Source organism: Leucoraja erinacea, chromosome 4 (assembly GCF_028641065.1).
Source record: "Leucoraja erinacea ecotype New England chromosome 4, Leri_hhj_1, whole genome shotgun sequence".
In the NCBI taxonomy this organism is placed as follows: domain Eukaryota; kingdom Metazoa; phylum Chordata; class Chondrichthyes; order Rajiformes; family Rajidae; genus Leucoraja; species Leucoraja erinaceus.
The window spans coordinates 44,655,679-44,674,124 of NC_073380.1; the positions used below are offsets into that span (position 1 = coordinate 44,655,679).

The 18,446-nt window shown below is 44.1% G+C and overlaps 1 protein-coding gene across 3 annotated transcripts in view; it reads left to right on the top strand.

Annotated features, from left to right (window-relative positions):
- LOC129696331 (coiled-coil domain-containing protein 178) overlaps positions 1–18,446 on the top strand; it is a 235,011-nt gene that overhangs the window by 19,422 nt on the left and 197,143 nt on the right. For all 3 annotated transcript variants that reach the window (XM_055634151.1, XM_055634150.1, XM_055634152.1), the window contains 2 exons: positions 490–693; positions 6,854–7,074. In XM_055634151.1, coding sequence (XP_055490126.1) covers positions 490–693; positions 6,854–7,074 — 425 coding nt within the window. The remainder of the gene's footprint in view (positions 1–489; positions 694–6,853; positions 7,075–18,446) is intronic.

Below are 18,446 nucleotides of genomic sequence, written 5' to 3' on the forward strand. Positions count from 1 at the left end.
TTATATTTTGGATATAACTACCCCATCAAATAGTTAGTACTTTGGTACGTATATGTGTCTGTTTCTTTGATATATATTTTGATCTCATCTTGATCTGGTTCATCCGAAGTAATGTTTTCTTTTAATTAATTGTTGGACATGTATCTTTGCAATTTAAAATAAAATGTAGTAAGTCCTGACATTTTTCATCTACTTCTCATATTCGATGATATACTGTCTATATGCCTCATAATGATTTAGTAAATCAGCTACCTGAGACGAAGAAGGTGAATTCCAGGCTTTTGTGAAGCCTTCTTAACTTTATCATCGTATGGGGACATTTGGGATGATAATATCTTGAAATCTAATGTTTGATATTTAGAATGGAAACATAAATCTTAGTATTCAAACTCTAAGTGCTTAGACTTTATTGTATTTCACCACTTTATTTACTAGTTCCTTGAAAACCGATTTTCTCCTATAATTGCCGGTGTCTGCTTCTAAATGTAGAATCTGACATAACTGCAGCGTTACATGAAGAGGCAAGGATAGTTCTATCAGAGATCATTGGTTTGATGGAGCAACTTGAAGCTGAATGCCAAAAGACAACAGAGTCTCTAAGAATAGAAAGAGAGCGGGTGACAAATCTTGGAAACAGAATTGATCAACTGTCTTGTTGGTGGATGAAGGTGCTTCCTGAAGCTGTACAAAGAGGTATTGGAATACCTATCTAAACAGTTGAATTTTTGTTGTGATTTATTGGAGGTCTCGTGATCCATAAAAAGTATAAATCATAAATATTTTCTATAAAATGTCGACTGAGGTAAAGATCACTAGCGCAGATCTTGTGTTCTGGCACCAGCATTAATGTTAGGATTAAATCCTAACATGTCACTGCAAATGTCATGATCTTCATTGCTGGCTGAGCCGTTGCTGCTGACTGCTCAGCCGCCTATGGCTGTGGCTGCCCCTATTGTCCAAATGGGCAGTATGAACTTTTAAGAACTACTCACCTCTTAGGCGGGAAATCCAATGCTGAACCTGCACTGGTTTAAACCTGGAGAACTTAGCTGCTGTGAAAAAGATAAGAAGATTAAAAAAATAATAATTATTGGTTCAATGTTTATGTTTTTAATTGATGTTTTAAATGTTTAGGTGTTTTAAAAAAAAAAATTCCAATAATTTTTTTAAGGATTTTAGGAATTTCTGAATGGTAGGTGTTCATTGTGATTCAGTAATGCTGACATTACACTAGTGAACATGTGGGTGGGGTCTGTGGCAAAGTAGCCATACTGTAGTGCTACGACCCAGATTACCAGTGAAAGATGGTACCAAAGGGCTTCCTGGAATGAACAAAGAAAATGGGATTAGGAACTGATACGTTGATCTATCACCCTGTGTCCTCCTGCATGGTTACAATAAGGCCCAACCCAAGCTTAAGGAACATCATCTATTCTCTTGGCATGTTGCAGTCATAGAAACATAGAAAAATAGAAAATAGGTGCAGGAGGAGGCCATTCGGCCCTTCGAGCCAGCACTGTCATTCATTGTGATCATGGCTGATCGTCCCCAATCAATAACCCGTGCCTGCCTTCTCCCCATGTCCCCTGATTCCACCAGCCCCTAGAGCTCTATCCAACTCTCTCTTAAATCCATCCAGTGATTTGGCCTCCACTGCCCTCTGTGGCAGGGAATTCCACAAATTCACAACTCTGGGTGAAAACGTTTTTTCTCACCTGATTCTTAAATGGCCTAGTTTTTTCTCACCTCGGTCTTTGTGTTCAGTATTGAATACTTTAACTTTAGATAATTCACTCTTTCTGTCTGCATCAGAAATTGGCATTTCCGCCTGACTTTATTTTGGCTCAGTTTTTATTTTGCCATTGATGTAGCCTGGTCTGCTGGGCATGTCCTACAAGTTTGCTATTAGCAATCCATTGTACAGACAAGGGATCATTATCTGAATGTAACTGCTACATAAACTTAGTTGGTCTCCTCCATTTGTTCTACCCAGTGGCGTAGGGTGGGTTTTGAGCGGGGGGGGGGGGGAGGGCGGAGAGAGAGAGAGAGAGACCGAGAGGGGGGGGAGAGGGAGACGGAGAGAGGAGGGAGAGAGTTGGAGGGGTCGAGAAGGAAGGGGGAAAGGGGCCTAAGGGGAATGGGAGAAGGGGAACACGTTTTGGTCTCTTCCTTGCGAGGGATGCCGACTTCTTTTGTCGTATCCCCCATCTCCGCCTGCCGAGGCCTAATGGCGGAGCTGGCTTTAATCGGAGCTGGGGCAGCGACAGCGGCGGCCTGGCCTCGGAGCTGGGGGGGGGGGGGCAGCGCGGGACAGCGGCGACCTGGCCTCGGAGCGGGGAGAGCGGCAGCTTTTTTTGGCCTTCCATCAGAGCTATGGGACGGATGTTTATGTAAAATGGGATTGGGGGGGGCGGTAGCAGCAACGACAGTATGCAGCTGCAGCAGCGACAGCGGCGGCCTGGCCTCGGAGCTGAATGACGGCGCAATAGACTATTGGCATCAGAGCTGGGGACTATTATCTGGTAACTGCTACATAAACTTCTTTTGAGCTGTGGGCGGCGGAGCGCTCGGGGCAGTTTAAAGTTTTGCACCCCCTCAACGGGGGGGGGCAGCAGCAGCGAGAGGGGCGACCTGGGAGAGAGAGAGAGAGGGAGGGGCAGCCTGGACTTGGAGGGGCTGGGGCGGGGACCTGGTCTCGGAGCGGGGACAGGGGAACACGTTTTTTGGTCTCTTCCTTCGGGGGATGGCGACTTCTTTTGTCGTATCCCCGTCTCCGCCTGCCGAGGCCTAATGGCGGAGCTGGCGCCTCGGCATCGGAGCTGGGGCAGAGGCAGCGGCGGCCTGGCCTCAGAGCTGGGACAGCGGGGCAGCGGCCGCCCGACATCAGAGCTGGGACGGCGGCGGCAGCGGCAGCGGCAGCGGCAGGCGGGGGGCAGGTGGCAGCGACAGCAGCGGCTGGCGGCGGAGCTGGCCACGGAGCTGTGGTGGCAGCAGCCTGGCCTCGGATAGCGGCGACCTGGCCTTGAGGGGGGCAGCAGCGGCCCGCCCGGCATCAGAGCTTGGGGCTGGCGGCGGCAGCGGCGGCTGGGGCTGGGGCGGCTGGCGCGGCAGCTGGGGGCGGCGGCGACAGCGACAGCGACAGCGGCGGCCTGGCCACAGAGCTGGGGCGGCGGCCTGGCCCGCACTGATTTTATACTCACAGCTCCAGGTAACCCCTCCTCGCTCCAACGGCTCCCCGGGCCTCTTAATTTTATTTTTTTTAAATGTGTCCAGCAATTTTTTTGCACCCCTAAAAATTTAGCACCCGGGGCAACCGCCCACTGCCCCCCCCCCCCCCCCCCCCCACCCGCACGCTACGCCACTGGTTCTACCCTAGACCATATGCCTTTTTTGCCACTGAAAACTAATTTGTTTTATCGCTTGCCCATTTCTGACAAAGGATCTCAGAGTTCAAATGCAAATTTCCAATATTTTCTGGTTATATTTCCAAGTATATTGAGTTGACTCAACACGTGACACTCTCATTACTGATTGTCACATTGTATTTGGTAAGTCTTATAACTATTCTGGAATTCTACTGTTTGTGGTGAGACAGTGCAGACTGGCCCATTCCAGACTGCAGGAGAACCTGCTGAGGGATGCACTGAGGCTTGTTGCAACCAACACGAAGGCTCTTTGCGGGAGGACCATTGTCTAGGGTTCTTCAGCTGCCATCTACTAACAGCAAAGTTGTAGGACATGTCCAGCAGACCAGGCTATATCAATGGCAAAAGAAAAACTGAGCCAAAATAATGGCAGACGGAATTTCTAATGCAGACGGAAAGAACGAGTGAATTCCCTAAAATTGGAGAATTCGACACTGAACACAGAGACTGCAACATACCCAGAGGATAGATACGGTGATGTTGATTGGAACAGTCTTGTGGGGACACCATTCAAACAAGGAAAGTGATATCACCGCAAGGGGCCACATGAAAGGCAAGGATGTTTTTGTGAAAGAGAGATGCAAATAGACAATAGGTGCAGTAGTAGGCCATTCGGCCCTTTGAGCCAGGACTGTCATTCACTGTGATCATGGCTGATCATCCACACTCAGTACCACACTCCTGCCTTTTTCTCCACAATCCCCTGACTCTGCTATCTTTAAGAGCTCTATCCAACTCTCTCTGGAAAGCATACAAAGAATTGGCCTCCACTGCCTTCTGAGGCAATGAATTCCACAGATTCACAACCCTCTGTGTGACAAAGTTTTTCCTCATCTCCATTCTAAATGGCTTACCCCTTATTCCTAAATTGTTCTGGACTCCCCCAACATCGCAAACATGTTTCCTGCGTCAAGCGTGTCCAAACCCTTAATAATCTTATATGTTTCAATAAGATACCTTCTCATCCTTCTAAATTCTGGAGTATACAAGCCCAGCCGCTCCATTCTATCCACATATGACAGTCCCACCATCCCGGGAAATAACCTTGTGATCTATGCTGCACTCCCTCAATATCAAGAATGTCCTTCCTCAAATTTGGAGACCAGAACTGCACACAATATTCCAGGTGTGGTCTCACTAGGGCCCTGTACAGCTGCAGAATGACCAATTTGCTCCAATACTCAACTCCTCTTGTTACGAAGGCCAACATGCCATTCCCTTTCTTCACTGCCTGCTATACCTGCATGCTTACTGAACACTACTGAGTATGACACTATTAAATGTATAGGCACCGAGAATGTATGAAGAATATTTGCACAGTTTTTGATTTGGATGCCAATGTAAATTTCTGAATAAAAGCTATTTCTGAATAAAAGCTGTAAATTTCTGAATAATATAATAATAATATAATAATATCTTTTATTGTCATTGCACATATGTGCCACGAGATTTGGTATGCAGCTTCCATCCGATGTCATAACTTAAACAACTAATAAAATTTAGATTTAGATACCCCGAGAACATGGTTTATAAAATGAACAGTAAAACAGTCAAAAACAGTCTAAAGTGCAAATGTGTCTGTGTGACGTGACCATCCGAGGGAGACAGTTCATGGGGGTGGGGGGCACTCAGCAGGGCCGGTTGAGAGCAGCTATATCTCTGGGGAACTGGACCATATAGGATCAAAGCTATTCCAGTACTCTGTGGAAGTGATATGGAAGAAATTGTAAACCCCTGGCCTAGCTGCAGTTTGTATACAATGTAATACTACTTCTGTATTGTAGCAATGTTACAAAATTTTGAGATTTAAAAAATCAAGTCTGCAATTTATCCCATCAGATAAAGCATAACAATAAGTTTAATTTGACACTTAATTCACTTTCATATCTCAAGTAATAAAAAAGTTATGGCCATTTTCATACTCGGAAATTAGCATCTTGTTCCCTATTGATTTTCTATGGACATAACAAAAAAGCTGTGATCATGGACAGTCAAAAGCCCATAACATTCTTAAAAATTAAGAGAACTGAATGAAATTTTCAGTTATCATAGATTGAACCATTCTGAAACAAATATAAAATAATCTTACTTGGAGGACCTGAAATTAAAGCATATAATTATTTAGTTACCCAATTGTAGCTAATTTCAAACTTCAATTACTAGATCTAAACATCTATCCATTTCTTAATAAATAATTAACATTTTTAAATAGCCTAAGTGTCCAAATAATATTCACAATAAAACATGATTTTTAAATCTCATTTACATCAATTTATAGGCCAAATGGAAGGAATTTAGTGTCCAATTGCTGTAAATTAAAGTCCATTTAAATCAGCTTTCTAGTGGGTTCCTGTGGAACGCGCTGGTTTAGAACGTTCACATTGCGCTGGATTTGTGCCCTCAAATGCCCAGAAAAATACTGCGGGATATAAAGAGCCCAAAATGAACTATTCGCTATAGAAAACTTTATATACAGGGTTCTTAAGAAGCCCCTTTTAATGTAAAAATAAGGTACATACCTTTAATTGTTTGCTTTATAAAACCCTGGGGCTGCGAGAGGTTGTGGGTTAGAGTGATTTTTAAACTACTATAACTATTATACAAGGCCATAAAAACTAATAATACCTTTTGCGACGGGGTCTTTCAGCGATTTTCCGTTAATGATTTACTAGGCTGAACATTTTCGATTGCAACAGCCTAGTAAAAATCGCGTTTTAAACCCGCCCCCTCTAAACAGCGCCAGAATCGCGCACATGGGGCTGGGACAGATTCTCAATGACGATTCAGGTAGGTTTTGCAACATACCTATGTATTGTCTGTGAAGTGCCGATATATGAGCTGATTTATATATGAGTCACATCAGTTCTGTAGTGCATATTACTTAATCTCTGGAGACTCATCAGCTTGGACTTGTACAGTTAGTATATCTTGGGTATCTGTCATAAAATTGGCATAAAAGTATACTCAAAGTGAATGTAAGAGGCAAGTATGAAGAAGATATTCAAATCTTTTGTGAGTCATATCAGGCATGTGGGAATGACCAGGGAAATGGAGTATAAAAAGGTGCATTTAATATGGGTTTTCCAATGCTTTCATGGCTCTTCGCTAGGCTCTGCTCTGTGCCACTGGCATGCAGGCCTTCTCTGAATGTGCAGCTCTTCAACTCAGAAGTCAGATTGGTGTAATAAGGTCTCAAGGTCTCTGTTTTTATCCTTGAGTTAGACATGTGGTATTATGACTTTAGACAAAAACTGGGGTTAGTGCACTGACTTTGTCTTCATCATTGCAATAATATTGGTGATTTCAGCTGAATGTATTGGATTTATTAAGTATTGATTTCTTAATGGCAGAAACAAATGCAACTGCTTATAGAATGTCAGGTTCTGTTTTGTTTTGTTTAAACTAAAATTGTGTATTTTCTTATGCAGAGTATAACACACATTTAGAAGAGATTTATGAATTGGAGTTGCATGCTGAGTGTAAAGCATCTCATTTAACAAAGTTACAAAATCAAGTTAATGATGCAAAGATACTGAATCAGAGATTCCAAGAAGAAATAAACTTAGTGAAGAAACTTGATGATTACCTGAAGGAAAAACTGGATTTGGAAAAGAAAACCATTGATGATATTCTACCAAATCAAATAGAGGTATTTGATGTAAATATGCTGCTAACTTGAAAGTGGTGAAATGAGCCATATCAGAATCAGAATAAGAATCACACTTTATTTGCCAAATATGTTTTGCAACATATGAGGAATTTCATTGGCCAGGTCAGTCATACAATTAAAAGCAACAGATTACTCAAAAATACATTTTAATATGAACATCCACCACAGTGACTCCTACACATTCCTCACTGTGATGGAAGGCGAAATAAAGTTCAAGTCCTTCCCTTAGTTCTTCCTCGGTCGTGGGCCTCAAGCCCCCTTTGACGGGATGATCTTGACTCCCGCAGCCAGCGTTGTTCGGGCCCTCCATGTCGAGGCGATCAAGCTCCCGCATCGGGGGGGGGGGGGGGGGGGGGGGGGATGTCAGCTCCCCCCGCCCCTGGGCGATCGAACCTCGTGTTCGGGCTGGTGAACCTTCCGCGACGATGGAGCTCCCGACTAGCCTCGCCCGAGACTGCGAGCCCTTGATGTTGATTCCGCGGTGGTCACGGTGCAAGGGATCAGCTCCGATGTTAAGTCCACGCCCCGCGATAGGGCTCAAAGTCAGTCCGAGGAGGCTTCCAGCTCCATCGATGGAAGGCCGCAGAGCGCCCGGAGAATGTGATCCGAAAATTGATCATATCTCGGCAAGGTAAGAACTTGAAAAAAAAGTTTCCCCCGATCCCTTCCCACCCCCCCACATAAAACAAACCGAAGAACATTAAACTTTTAACGCACTAAAAAATAACAGAATAAAAGAATGTCAGGTTCTGTTTTGTTTTATAATAAAAATAACAAAAAGGATGAAAAAATGAACAGACTGCAGGCGGAGCAGCCATGGTTTTGTTGCAAATGTTCAGATGTATAGAATGTAGGTGCAGGTGTAAGCCATTCGGCCCTTCGAGCCAGCACTTGCATTCAATATGATCATGGCTGATTATCCAGAATCAGCACCCTGTTCCTGCTTTTTCCCCATATCCCTTGATTCCATTAGCCCAAACAGCTATATTTATAGTGCCCTCCATAATGTTTGGGACAAAGACCCATCATTTATTTATTTGCCTCTTTACTCCACAAATTGTGATTTGTAATAGGAAAATCACATGTGGTTACAGTGCACATTGTCAGATTTTAATAAAGGCCATTTTTATACATTTTGCTTTCACCATGTATAAATTACAGCAGTGTTGAAACTTAGTCTCTCCATTTCAGGGCACTATAATGTTTGGGACAGAGCAATGTCATGTAAATGAAAGTAGTCATGTTTAGTTTTTGTTGAATATCCTTTGCATGCAATGACTGCTTGAAGTCTGCGATTCATGTGTCAATTCCGGTTCTTTTACCCCCCTCTAGTCTGGTTTAGTAAAACCACTGAGTCGAGCACTGTAGTCCAAACCTTTATTAACTTATTTACCACGGGGCCGATTTTGGATCCACTTACTTGAGCCCGCAGCAGCCTCGGGCAAAGAACAGAAGAAAGACAACACACCCAAACGAACTGACCACCTTTATACCCCTATACAGGGGGAAGCAACCCCTCTAGACCAATCAGTTGTTAGAAACCAAGTAGAAACATCTTCAGTACATACTGAAACATACAGTGGGAGGCAACCCTTCTGCCCAATCACAGATTCAGTACATAGAAACAAAGTAGAAACATCTTAAGGAGTCCGGACTTGGGGGTGACAGGTGGGTCACATGATTTCTAGGAATTAGGTCTCCAGCATCTGTTATGTCACCACTAGCAAAGCCAAGTTTCACAGTCACCTTACATTCCCAAAGCATCCCCATTTCTGCATATTCACATTCCCTCCTTTTATCATTCTATGATAATTCTTTTCCTGAGCTATATATTTGACCCTTGTGACTTGGCATAGTGATTTTTGCTCCCTCCTTTTGACCTAAGCAGGTTGTGCCAGGAGTCCAAGGCATTCGACCAATAAGTCTCCTCTTCCCGACTTTTCATGGGAAGTGGATTCTCTTAGGGCCATCACGTCAGCATACTTCATTCTCATGACCTGTATTCCAAAGTAAACGAACAGCAGTAGTGTGTCCAGGGTAACTCGACTCATCTATACTAAATAGAGATCTCTCAAAGAAAAGAAAAGTTTAGCAGCTTCAGTTTTGGGCACATTACTGATAATCTTACAATGGTAAAGGTGGACTCGCGCTTTTCTCCCTTCTACCTTGGACCAGTCGGGGTTGTGAGGAGGACCTGATAGGGTCCTTCCCACCAAGCATCCAGACCCTTTCTTATCCAATTTTTGATCATAGCATATCACCAGGTTCAATCTCAGACGAGGTGGTTAGAGGTGGTAGTTCAATGTACGCCGCTCGTACCCTGGAATGCAAGTTTTTCAAGGCCCTGGTTAGTGATGAAACATAGTTGGTCATTTCCATTGTCATGTGGTGGAAGTGAACAGCCTTTGGGGTATTCTGGTTTCATGGGGTTCCGAGTGGGCGGCAACATACCATCTCTGCTGAACTCAACCGTGCCTTCTCTGCTGGGGTAGTGCACATCTGGAACAGTGCCACAGGGAGTAGTTTAAACCAACTAGCCCCTGTTTCAGCTCATAATTTGGCAAGTTTGGTTTTCAGTGTTTGATAAGCTCGTTCAACAAGTCCAGCAGCCTGTGGCCGATAAGCACAAAGTAATTGCTGTTGGATACCATTTGTATACAAATTTCTTTATTTACCTGTCCCACAAAATGAGGGCCATTGTCCAATCTCAGCCGAGTGGGAATCCCATACCTCGGAATAATTTATTTAAGTATTTTAACAACTGTAGAGGCTTTGTTGTCTGTGGTGGGGTAGGCTTCGATCCATTTGCTGAACACAACACCAATAACTAATACATATTTACAATCCTGACATCTTTCCAACTCAATGTAGTCCATCTGGAGGATCTCAAAGGGATCCATGAATAAGGGTGTTTTCCTATTTTCACAAGTTACACCCTTCCCGGGGTTATATTGCTGACAGATCAGACAATCACTACTAATCCGCTGAGCCAGAGTCTGCAACTTTGGATGCCACCATGTAGCTAGAAGAGTATCGCCAGTTGCTTGGGCACCACAGTGAGTTGCAAAGTGTATACATTCAATAACTCACATTGCGAGCTCGTCTGACATACATGTTTGTCCTGTCGGGGTAACCCACAATCCCAACATACAATCAACCGTACAACCGAGTTGCTTCCACATTTCTATATCTTGGTCAGGAGCGTCCTCCTGTAATCTAACGACGTCTTGGATAGATGGCATTGGCTTTTCCGAGGGAGACTTGCCTTTACCTATACTTTTAGTCTGCCTCACCATTTTAGTTACAACCACCCTGCGCCCCCGGGACATTTCTTCAGCTTCTTGGTCAGCACGAATATTTCCTACATCCAAACCCTAAATAATCTTTTATGTTTCAAAAAGATCTCCTTTCATCCTTCTAAATTCAGAGTATACAAGCCCAGCCACTCCATTCTCTCAGCATATAACAGTCCTGCCATCCCAGGAATTAACCTTGTAAACCTACGCTTCACTCCCTCATTAGCAAAATGTCCTTCCTCAAATTAGGGGACCAGAACTGCACACAATACTCCAGTTGTGGTCTCACTAGGGCCCTGTACAACTGCAAAAGGACCTCTTTGCTCCTATACTCAACTCCTCTTGTTATGAAGGCCAACATGCCATTCGCTTTCTTCACTGCCTGCTGCACCTGCATGCTCACTTTCATTGACTGATTAACAAGGACCCCCAGATCCTGCTGTACTTCCCCTTTTCCCAACTTCCTCTTTTCCCAACTTTAGATAATAATCTACCTTCCTATTTTTGTGACCAGTGGATAAACTCATATTTATCCACATTAAACTGCATCTGCCATGCATCTGCCCACCCACCCAACCTGTCCAAGTCGCCCTGCATTCTCATAGCTTCCTCCTCACAGTTCACACTGCCACCCAGTTTGTGTCATCTGCAAATTTGCTAATGTTACTTTGAATCCCTTCATTTAAATCATTGATGTAATTGTAAATGGCTGCAGTCCCAGCACCGAGCCTTGCGGTACCCCACTAGTCCCTGCCTGCCATTCTGAAAGGGACCCGTTAATCCCTACTCTTTGTTTCCCTCTGCCAACAAATTTTCGATCCATGTCAGCACTCTACCCCCAATACCATTTGCCCTAATTTTGCCCACTAATCTCCTATGTGGGACCTTATCAAATGCTTTCTGAAAGTCCAGGTACACTACATCCACTGGCTATCCCTTGTTCATTTGCCTAGTTACATCCTCAAAAACTTCCTCCAGAACATTAGTCAAGCATGATTTCCCCTTCGTAAATCCATGCCGACTCGGACCGATCCTGTTACTGCTATTCAAATGTGTCGCTATTTCACCTTTTATGATTGACTCCAGCATCTTCCCCACCACTGATGTCAGGCTAACTGGTCTATAATTCCCTATTTTCACTGTCCCGCCTTTCTTAAAAAGTGTAATAACATTAGCCACCCTCCAATTCACAGGAACTGATCTTGAATCTATAGAACTTTGGAAAATGATCACCAATTGGAAAATGGTCCACAATTTCTTGAGCCACTTCCTTAAGCATCCTGTGATGCAGCCCATCAGGCCCTGAGGATTTGTCAGCCTTCAGTCCCATCAGTCTACCCAACACCATTTCCTGCCTAAAATGGATTTCCTTCAGTACCTCCTTCACCTCAGATCCTCTGACCACTATTTTTGCACCAATGGCCTTGCTTGCCACATTTAAAGCAAATGTTTGATCCCCCTGGTCTGCTTGCTCCAAACTGCTGTCTTGGCGAACCATTGGGTTGGGTGTAGGTGTAGGTTGTAGGTGGGGCATATGGTCAATTGGGGTAACCTGTATACCCATGTCCCTGTCACTCCACCCATCCTGGCACACAGTACTGAGGTTCCGCTTGGTAGTCACTGGCTCCTGGAATGACCCTCAGTCCTTCCTTCTTTACCACATACTCCGTTTTCACTTGAACCTGGGGTTGATTCTCCTGCTTCTTACTATGCTTCCAGTGGTGTTTAACTGCATGGGCCATTTGGTTCGGACTATTTCCAGACCAGTCCATATTATTAGTTTTCATTGCCTCTGCAACAGTGGTTGGTAGGCAGTTTATTAAAATATCAGAATACTGGGGTGAATTTGCACCGTTTTGATAGTTAGTGTCTCCCGACTGACATATATATTTCTGAAAATATCCCCCAAAATTATTTTGGCCAACACTTTGTCCTTCTTGGTTTAGGGGGGTTCCTGAACTTGTGGCATGGATCGACTCCTCCTAGTTTTACTCCTGGTATGGAACACAACCGGGGCTACCAACGTCGGGGCCGTTGGGATTAGGGGACTTGGAGTTGGTGCTGCTGCAGGGGTGGCAGGTGGTGCTGCGGGATCAATGTTTGCTTATGGTTGGGGTTGTAGAGGTAGGTGTGTACTAATATGGGTTCTACTTTCCCAATCCTCTAAATCTTCATCACCCATCTCTTCCAAGCCAAAGCCAGCCATTGGAACACGCAATCCTTTTTCCTCATCTCCTAACTCATCCAGGGTCCGTCCGGACTTCTGTTTCTTATATTTCTTATAAACATAAGCACGTTCTCTTTTTAGTGCACGCAAATGTCTGGCCATTCCTCCCTCTGTAAGCTCTATCCCTAATCTCAGAGTCGTTTCTTGCCAACTTGCTAACATCGCAGCTTCTTTCTGTTCTTTCAGTTCCTGATAATGCTGTTTCCAAAGACCAATAAGCTCAGCGGCAGTGACATTTCTACTACTTCTCCATATTATTTCCTGAATGTATTTCACACCCTCCAGGGTTCCAACCCCTCCCTCGGGCCACAATGCGCTTCCTAATTTCTTCTTTAAAGCCCCTGATAACTGCTTGAATTGTTCTGCTTCATCAGGATCCTTAGCACACAATATTTGTAACAAACCTCATCTATTGCATCCGCTGCTCTAGATGTCAGCTGATCTACATCGGTGAGACCAAGCGGAGGCTGGGCGATCGTTTCGCCGAACACCTCCGCTCGGTCCGCATTAACAAACATGACCTCAGCACTTCAACTCCCCCTCCCATTCCGTATCCGACCTCTCTGTCCTGGGTCTCCTCCATAGCCAAAGCGAGCACCACTGAAAATTGGAGGAACAGCACCTCGTATTCCGCTTGGGGTGTCTGCATCCTGGGGGCATGAACATTGAATTTGCCCAATTTTGTTAGCCCTTGGTGTCTCCTCCCCTTCCTATCTCTCCCTCAGCCCTCTGGCTCCTCCTCCTCCTCCTCCTTTTTCCTTTCTTCTCCCCGCCCCCCCACCCCCCATCAGTCTGAAGAAGGGTTTCAGCCAAAAAAGTTGCCTATTTCCTTCGCTCCATAGATGCTGCTGCACACGCTGAGTTTTTTTGTATTCTCTGGTATTTTTGTGTACATTTGTAACAGACCCTCAGTATCAGTTGTGGTATCCAGATAATTACCCATTTCTGCTAAAGATCTGCACACAAGATCGATCTTCACACGTATTTCACACACAATTATCTCCAAGCTACAAGATAGACGGGGCCCACACACACATTTCTCACAGCGTATTAAAGCGACATTACCTCCTTAAGGGAGTAAGCAATTATCCAAATCAAACAAACTTAAACGAATGTATAAGCAACTATAATACAAGAGTAAATCACACAAACTTAAGCAAACGCATTCAATATGAACACTTTAAATTTAGAGCAGAAGAATATTGGAATCATACAATTTTAGAATATCACGGACGTATCTTATCAATGTTATTATACATTTTACTTCAGTACTAATTTTTAAAGCAAGATGCCAATTTTACCTTAGTACTGACCTTCTGTACTGACCCGCTTAGTACTGACCTCCCCAGTATTATCCTTTAAGGTAAGTTGCCAATTTTACCCCAATACAAATTACCCCAATTTTACCCTCAAAAACCAACTCAATGGATCCGACCTTCATTAGGCATCAACTCAATTGTCCCGACCTTCAGACAGCTGCTGACCAAGTACCAACCCTCAGTGAGTAATTTTACTGACCCTCAGTAACCCTATGTTACTGACCCAATACCCTACCACTAGTACTCGCCAGACTGACCTTGTTCTCGTCGGGATTATATTCAGCGAATGACCAATTTGTCGTCAGATTAGCGGAATGCGGAAAACCGATGTAGTAAAACTAGTTACATCGGGGGCTCAATTCCTCCTTCCGCGATCCGAGATGATTCCCCGATCCAAACTCGTATTGGTAATCCTTTGAGATCCCGTTCAAGCCCCTAAATGTTAATTCCGGTTCTTTTACACCCCACAGTACCTATTCAGTACATAGAAACAAAGTAGCAACATCTTCAATACATAGGGAACCATACAGTGGGAGGCAACCCCTCGGCCCAATCACAAATTCAGTAGACAATACACAATAGGTGCAGGAGTAGGCCATTCAGACCTTCAAGCCAGCACCACCATTCAATGTGATCATGGCTGATCATCCACAATCAGGACCCCATTCCTGCTTTCTCCCCATATCCCCTGACTCTGCTATCTTTAAGAGTCCTATCTAGCATAGAAACAAAGTACATAGAAACATAGTAGAAACATCTTCAGGAGTCCACACTTGGTGGCAACAGGTGTGTCACACGGGCATAAGCTTCTTGAAACTTCTGCAGGGGTCCAATCTTGGTGGCGACAGGTGGGTCACATGATTTCCAGGAATTGGGTCTCCAGCACCTGTGATTCCACTACCAGTGAAGCCAAGTTTCATAGTCATCTTACATTCCCAAAGCACCCCCATTTCTGCACATTTACACATGGATATCACCAGTTGCTGGGTGTCTTCTCTGGTGATGCTCTGTCAGGCCTGCATTGCAACCATCTTTAGCTTATGCTTGTTTGGGGGCTAGTCCCCTTCAATTTTCTCTTCAGCATATAAAAAGCATGCTGAATTGGGTTCAGATCTGTTGATTGACTTGGCCACTCATGAATTGACCATTTTCTAGCTTTAAAAAAGTCCTTTGTTGCTTTAGCAGCATGTTTGGGATCATTGTCTTGCTGCAGAATGAACCGCTGGCCAATGAGTTTTGAGGCATTTTTTGGAACTTGAACAGATAGGATGTGTCTATACACTTCAGAATTCATTATGCTACTCCCATCAGCTGTGGAGGTCTTTCTTGACCTGCCAGTCCCTTTGTGATGAGTAAGCTTACCATTGCTCTCTTTATTCTTAATGATGTTCCAAACTGTTGATATTGGTAAGCCTAATGTTTGGCTGATGTATCTAACAGTTTTATTTTCCTTTCTCAGTCTCATACTGACTTCTTTGACTTTCATTGGCACAACTTTGGTCCTCGTGTTAATAAACAGTAATAAAAGTCTCCACAGGGGATGGAAAGACTGGGGGAAAGTCTAGGTGCTGAGAGCTCTCTTATACCTGCGTGAAGGAGGCAATTAAACACACCTGAGCAATTACAAACACCTGTGAAGCCATGTATCCCAAACATTACGGTGCCCTGTAATGGGGGGAATATGTATAAATGTAGCTGTAATTTCTACATGGTGAAACCAAAATGTGTAAAAAATGCCTTTATTAAAATCTGACAATGTGCACTTTAACCACATGTGACTTTTTTTTTCTATTACAAATCTCAAATTGTGGGGTACAGAGGAAAATAAATAAATGATGGGTCTTTGTCCCAAACATTATGGAGAGCACTGTAACTTTCTCTTGAATACATCCAGTGAATTGGCCTCCACTGCCTTCTGTGGCAGAGAATTCTGCAGATTCACTTCTCTCTGGGTGAAAATGTTTTTCCTCATCTCAGTCCTAAATGGCCTACCCCTTATTCTTAAACTGTGACCCCTGGTTCTGGACTACCCCAACATCGGGACCATTTTTCCAGCATCTAGCCTGTTCAATCCATTAACAATTTTATATGTTGCTATAAGATTTACTCGCATCCTTCTAAATTCCAGTGAATATAAGCCCAGTTGATCCATTCTTTCATCATATGTCAGTCACGCCATCCCGGAAATTAACCTGGTGAACCTACGTTGCACTCCCTCAATAGCAAGAATGTCCTTCCTCAAATTAGGAGACCAAAACTGCATTCTCCAGGTGCTCTCTCACCACGGCCTGTATAAATGCAGTAGGACCTCCTTGCTCCTATACTGAAATCCTCTCGCTATGTAGGCCAACATGCCATTTGCTTTCTTCACTGCCTGCTATATCTGTATGCTTTCAGTGACTGATGTACAAAGCCACCCAGGTCTCGTTGCACCTCCCCTTTTCCTAATCGGACACCATTCAGATAATAATCTGCCTTCTTGTTCTTGCCACCAAAGTGGATAGCCTCACATTTATCCCCATTATACTGCATCTGCCATGCATCTCCACGCACCCAACCTACGCAAATCACCTTGCAGTCTCATAGCATCCTCGCAGCTCACACTGCCACCCAGCTTTGTGTCATCCACAAACTTGGAGATGTTACATTTAATTCCTTCATCTAAATTGTTTATATATATTGTAAATAATTGAAGTCCCAGTACTGAGCCTTGCGGCACCGCAATTGCCTGCCATTCGTATTCTGAAAAGGACCCGTTAATTCTCACTCTTTGCTTCCTCTCTACCAACCAGTTCTATATCCATGTCAATACCATTTCCCCAATACTATGTGTTCTAATTTTGCACACTAATCTCCTGTGAGGGACCTTGTCAAAGGCTTTTTTGAAAGTCCAGATAAACCACATCCACTGGCTCTCCCTTATCCATTCTACTTGCTACATCTTCAAAAATTTCCCGAATATTAGCCAAGCAACTTGTAAGTTTTGTTCAAAGAATGCAAAAGGGTTGTGGATAAAACAGAATCAGTTAGGCATTTGAAGTAATAATATGCAGGAGCATTGGGAGAAGGTGACATATGGCATTAGTCTGGTATAGGTTTTGCGTGAGCCAACCTGATCTCTTGTTTGCCGGACACTTCAATGCTCCTTCCCATTCCAACGCAGACATTTCTGTCCTCAGTCTCCTCCATTGTCAGAGTGAGGCGAAACGTAAATTGGAAGACAAGCATCTCATATTTCGCTTGGGCAGCTTACAGCCCAGTGGAATGAATATTGAATTCTCTTCTTTCAGATAGCCCTAGCAACCCTTCTCTCTCCATCCCATCCCATACCCAATAAGCACTAGCTTCTCATTTTCTCCCTACAAACAGCTTACAAATGGCCTGATTCCTTTATCATCATTACTTTTTTTGCATATCTTTCATTCATTGTTCTCTCTCTCCACATAGAAACATAGAAATTAGGTGCAGGAGTAGGGCATTCGGCCCTTTGAGCCTGCACCGCCATTCAATATGATCATGGCTGATCATCCAACTCGGTATCCTATACCTGCCTTCTCTCCATACCCCCTGATCCCTTTAGCCACAAGGGCCACATCTAACTCCCTCTTAGCCAATGAACTGGCCTGAACTGCCTTCTGTGGCAGAGAATTCCACAGATTCACCACTGTGAAAAATGTTTTTTCTCACCTCTGTCCTAAGAGACTTCCCCCATATCCTTAAACTGTGACCCCTTGTTCTGGACTTCCCCAACATCGGGAACAATCTTCCTGCATCTAGCCTGTCCAACCTTAAGAATTTTGTAAGTTTCTATACTATCCCACCTCAATCTTCTAAATTCTAGCGAGTACAAGCCGAGTCTATCCAGTCTTTCTTCATATGAAAGTCATGCCATCCCAGGAATCAGTCTGGTGAACCTTCTCTGTTACTCCCTCTATGGCAAGAATGCCTTTCCTCAGATTAGGAGACCAAAACTGCACACAATACTCCAGGTGTGGTCTCACCAAGGCCCTGTACAACTGCAGTAGAACCTCCCTGCTCCTATACTCAAATCCTTTTGCAATGAATGCCATCTCCCCTTTTCCTAATCGGCCACCATTCAGATAATGGTCCACTTTCCTGTTCTTGCCACCAAAGTGGATAACCTCACATTTATCCACATTATACTGCATCTGCCATGCATTTTCCCACTCACACAACCTGTCCAAGTCACCTTGCAGCCTCCTAGAGTCCTCCTCACAGCTAATACTGTCCCCCAGCTACGTGTCATCCGCAAACCTGGAGATGTTGCATTCAATTCCCTCGTCCAAGTTATTAATATATATTGTAAATAGCTGGGGTCCCAGCACTGAGCCTTGCGGTACCCCACTAGTCACTGCCTGCCATTGTGAAAATGACCCGTTTACTCATACTCTTTGCTTCCTGTCTGCCAACCAGTTTTTTATCCACATCAATACTGAAAAACCCCAATACTGTGTGCTTTAAGTTTGCATACTAATCTCTTATGTGGGA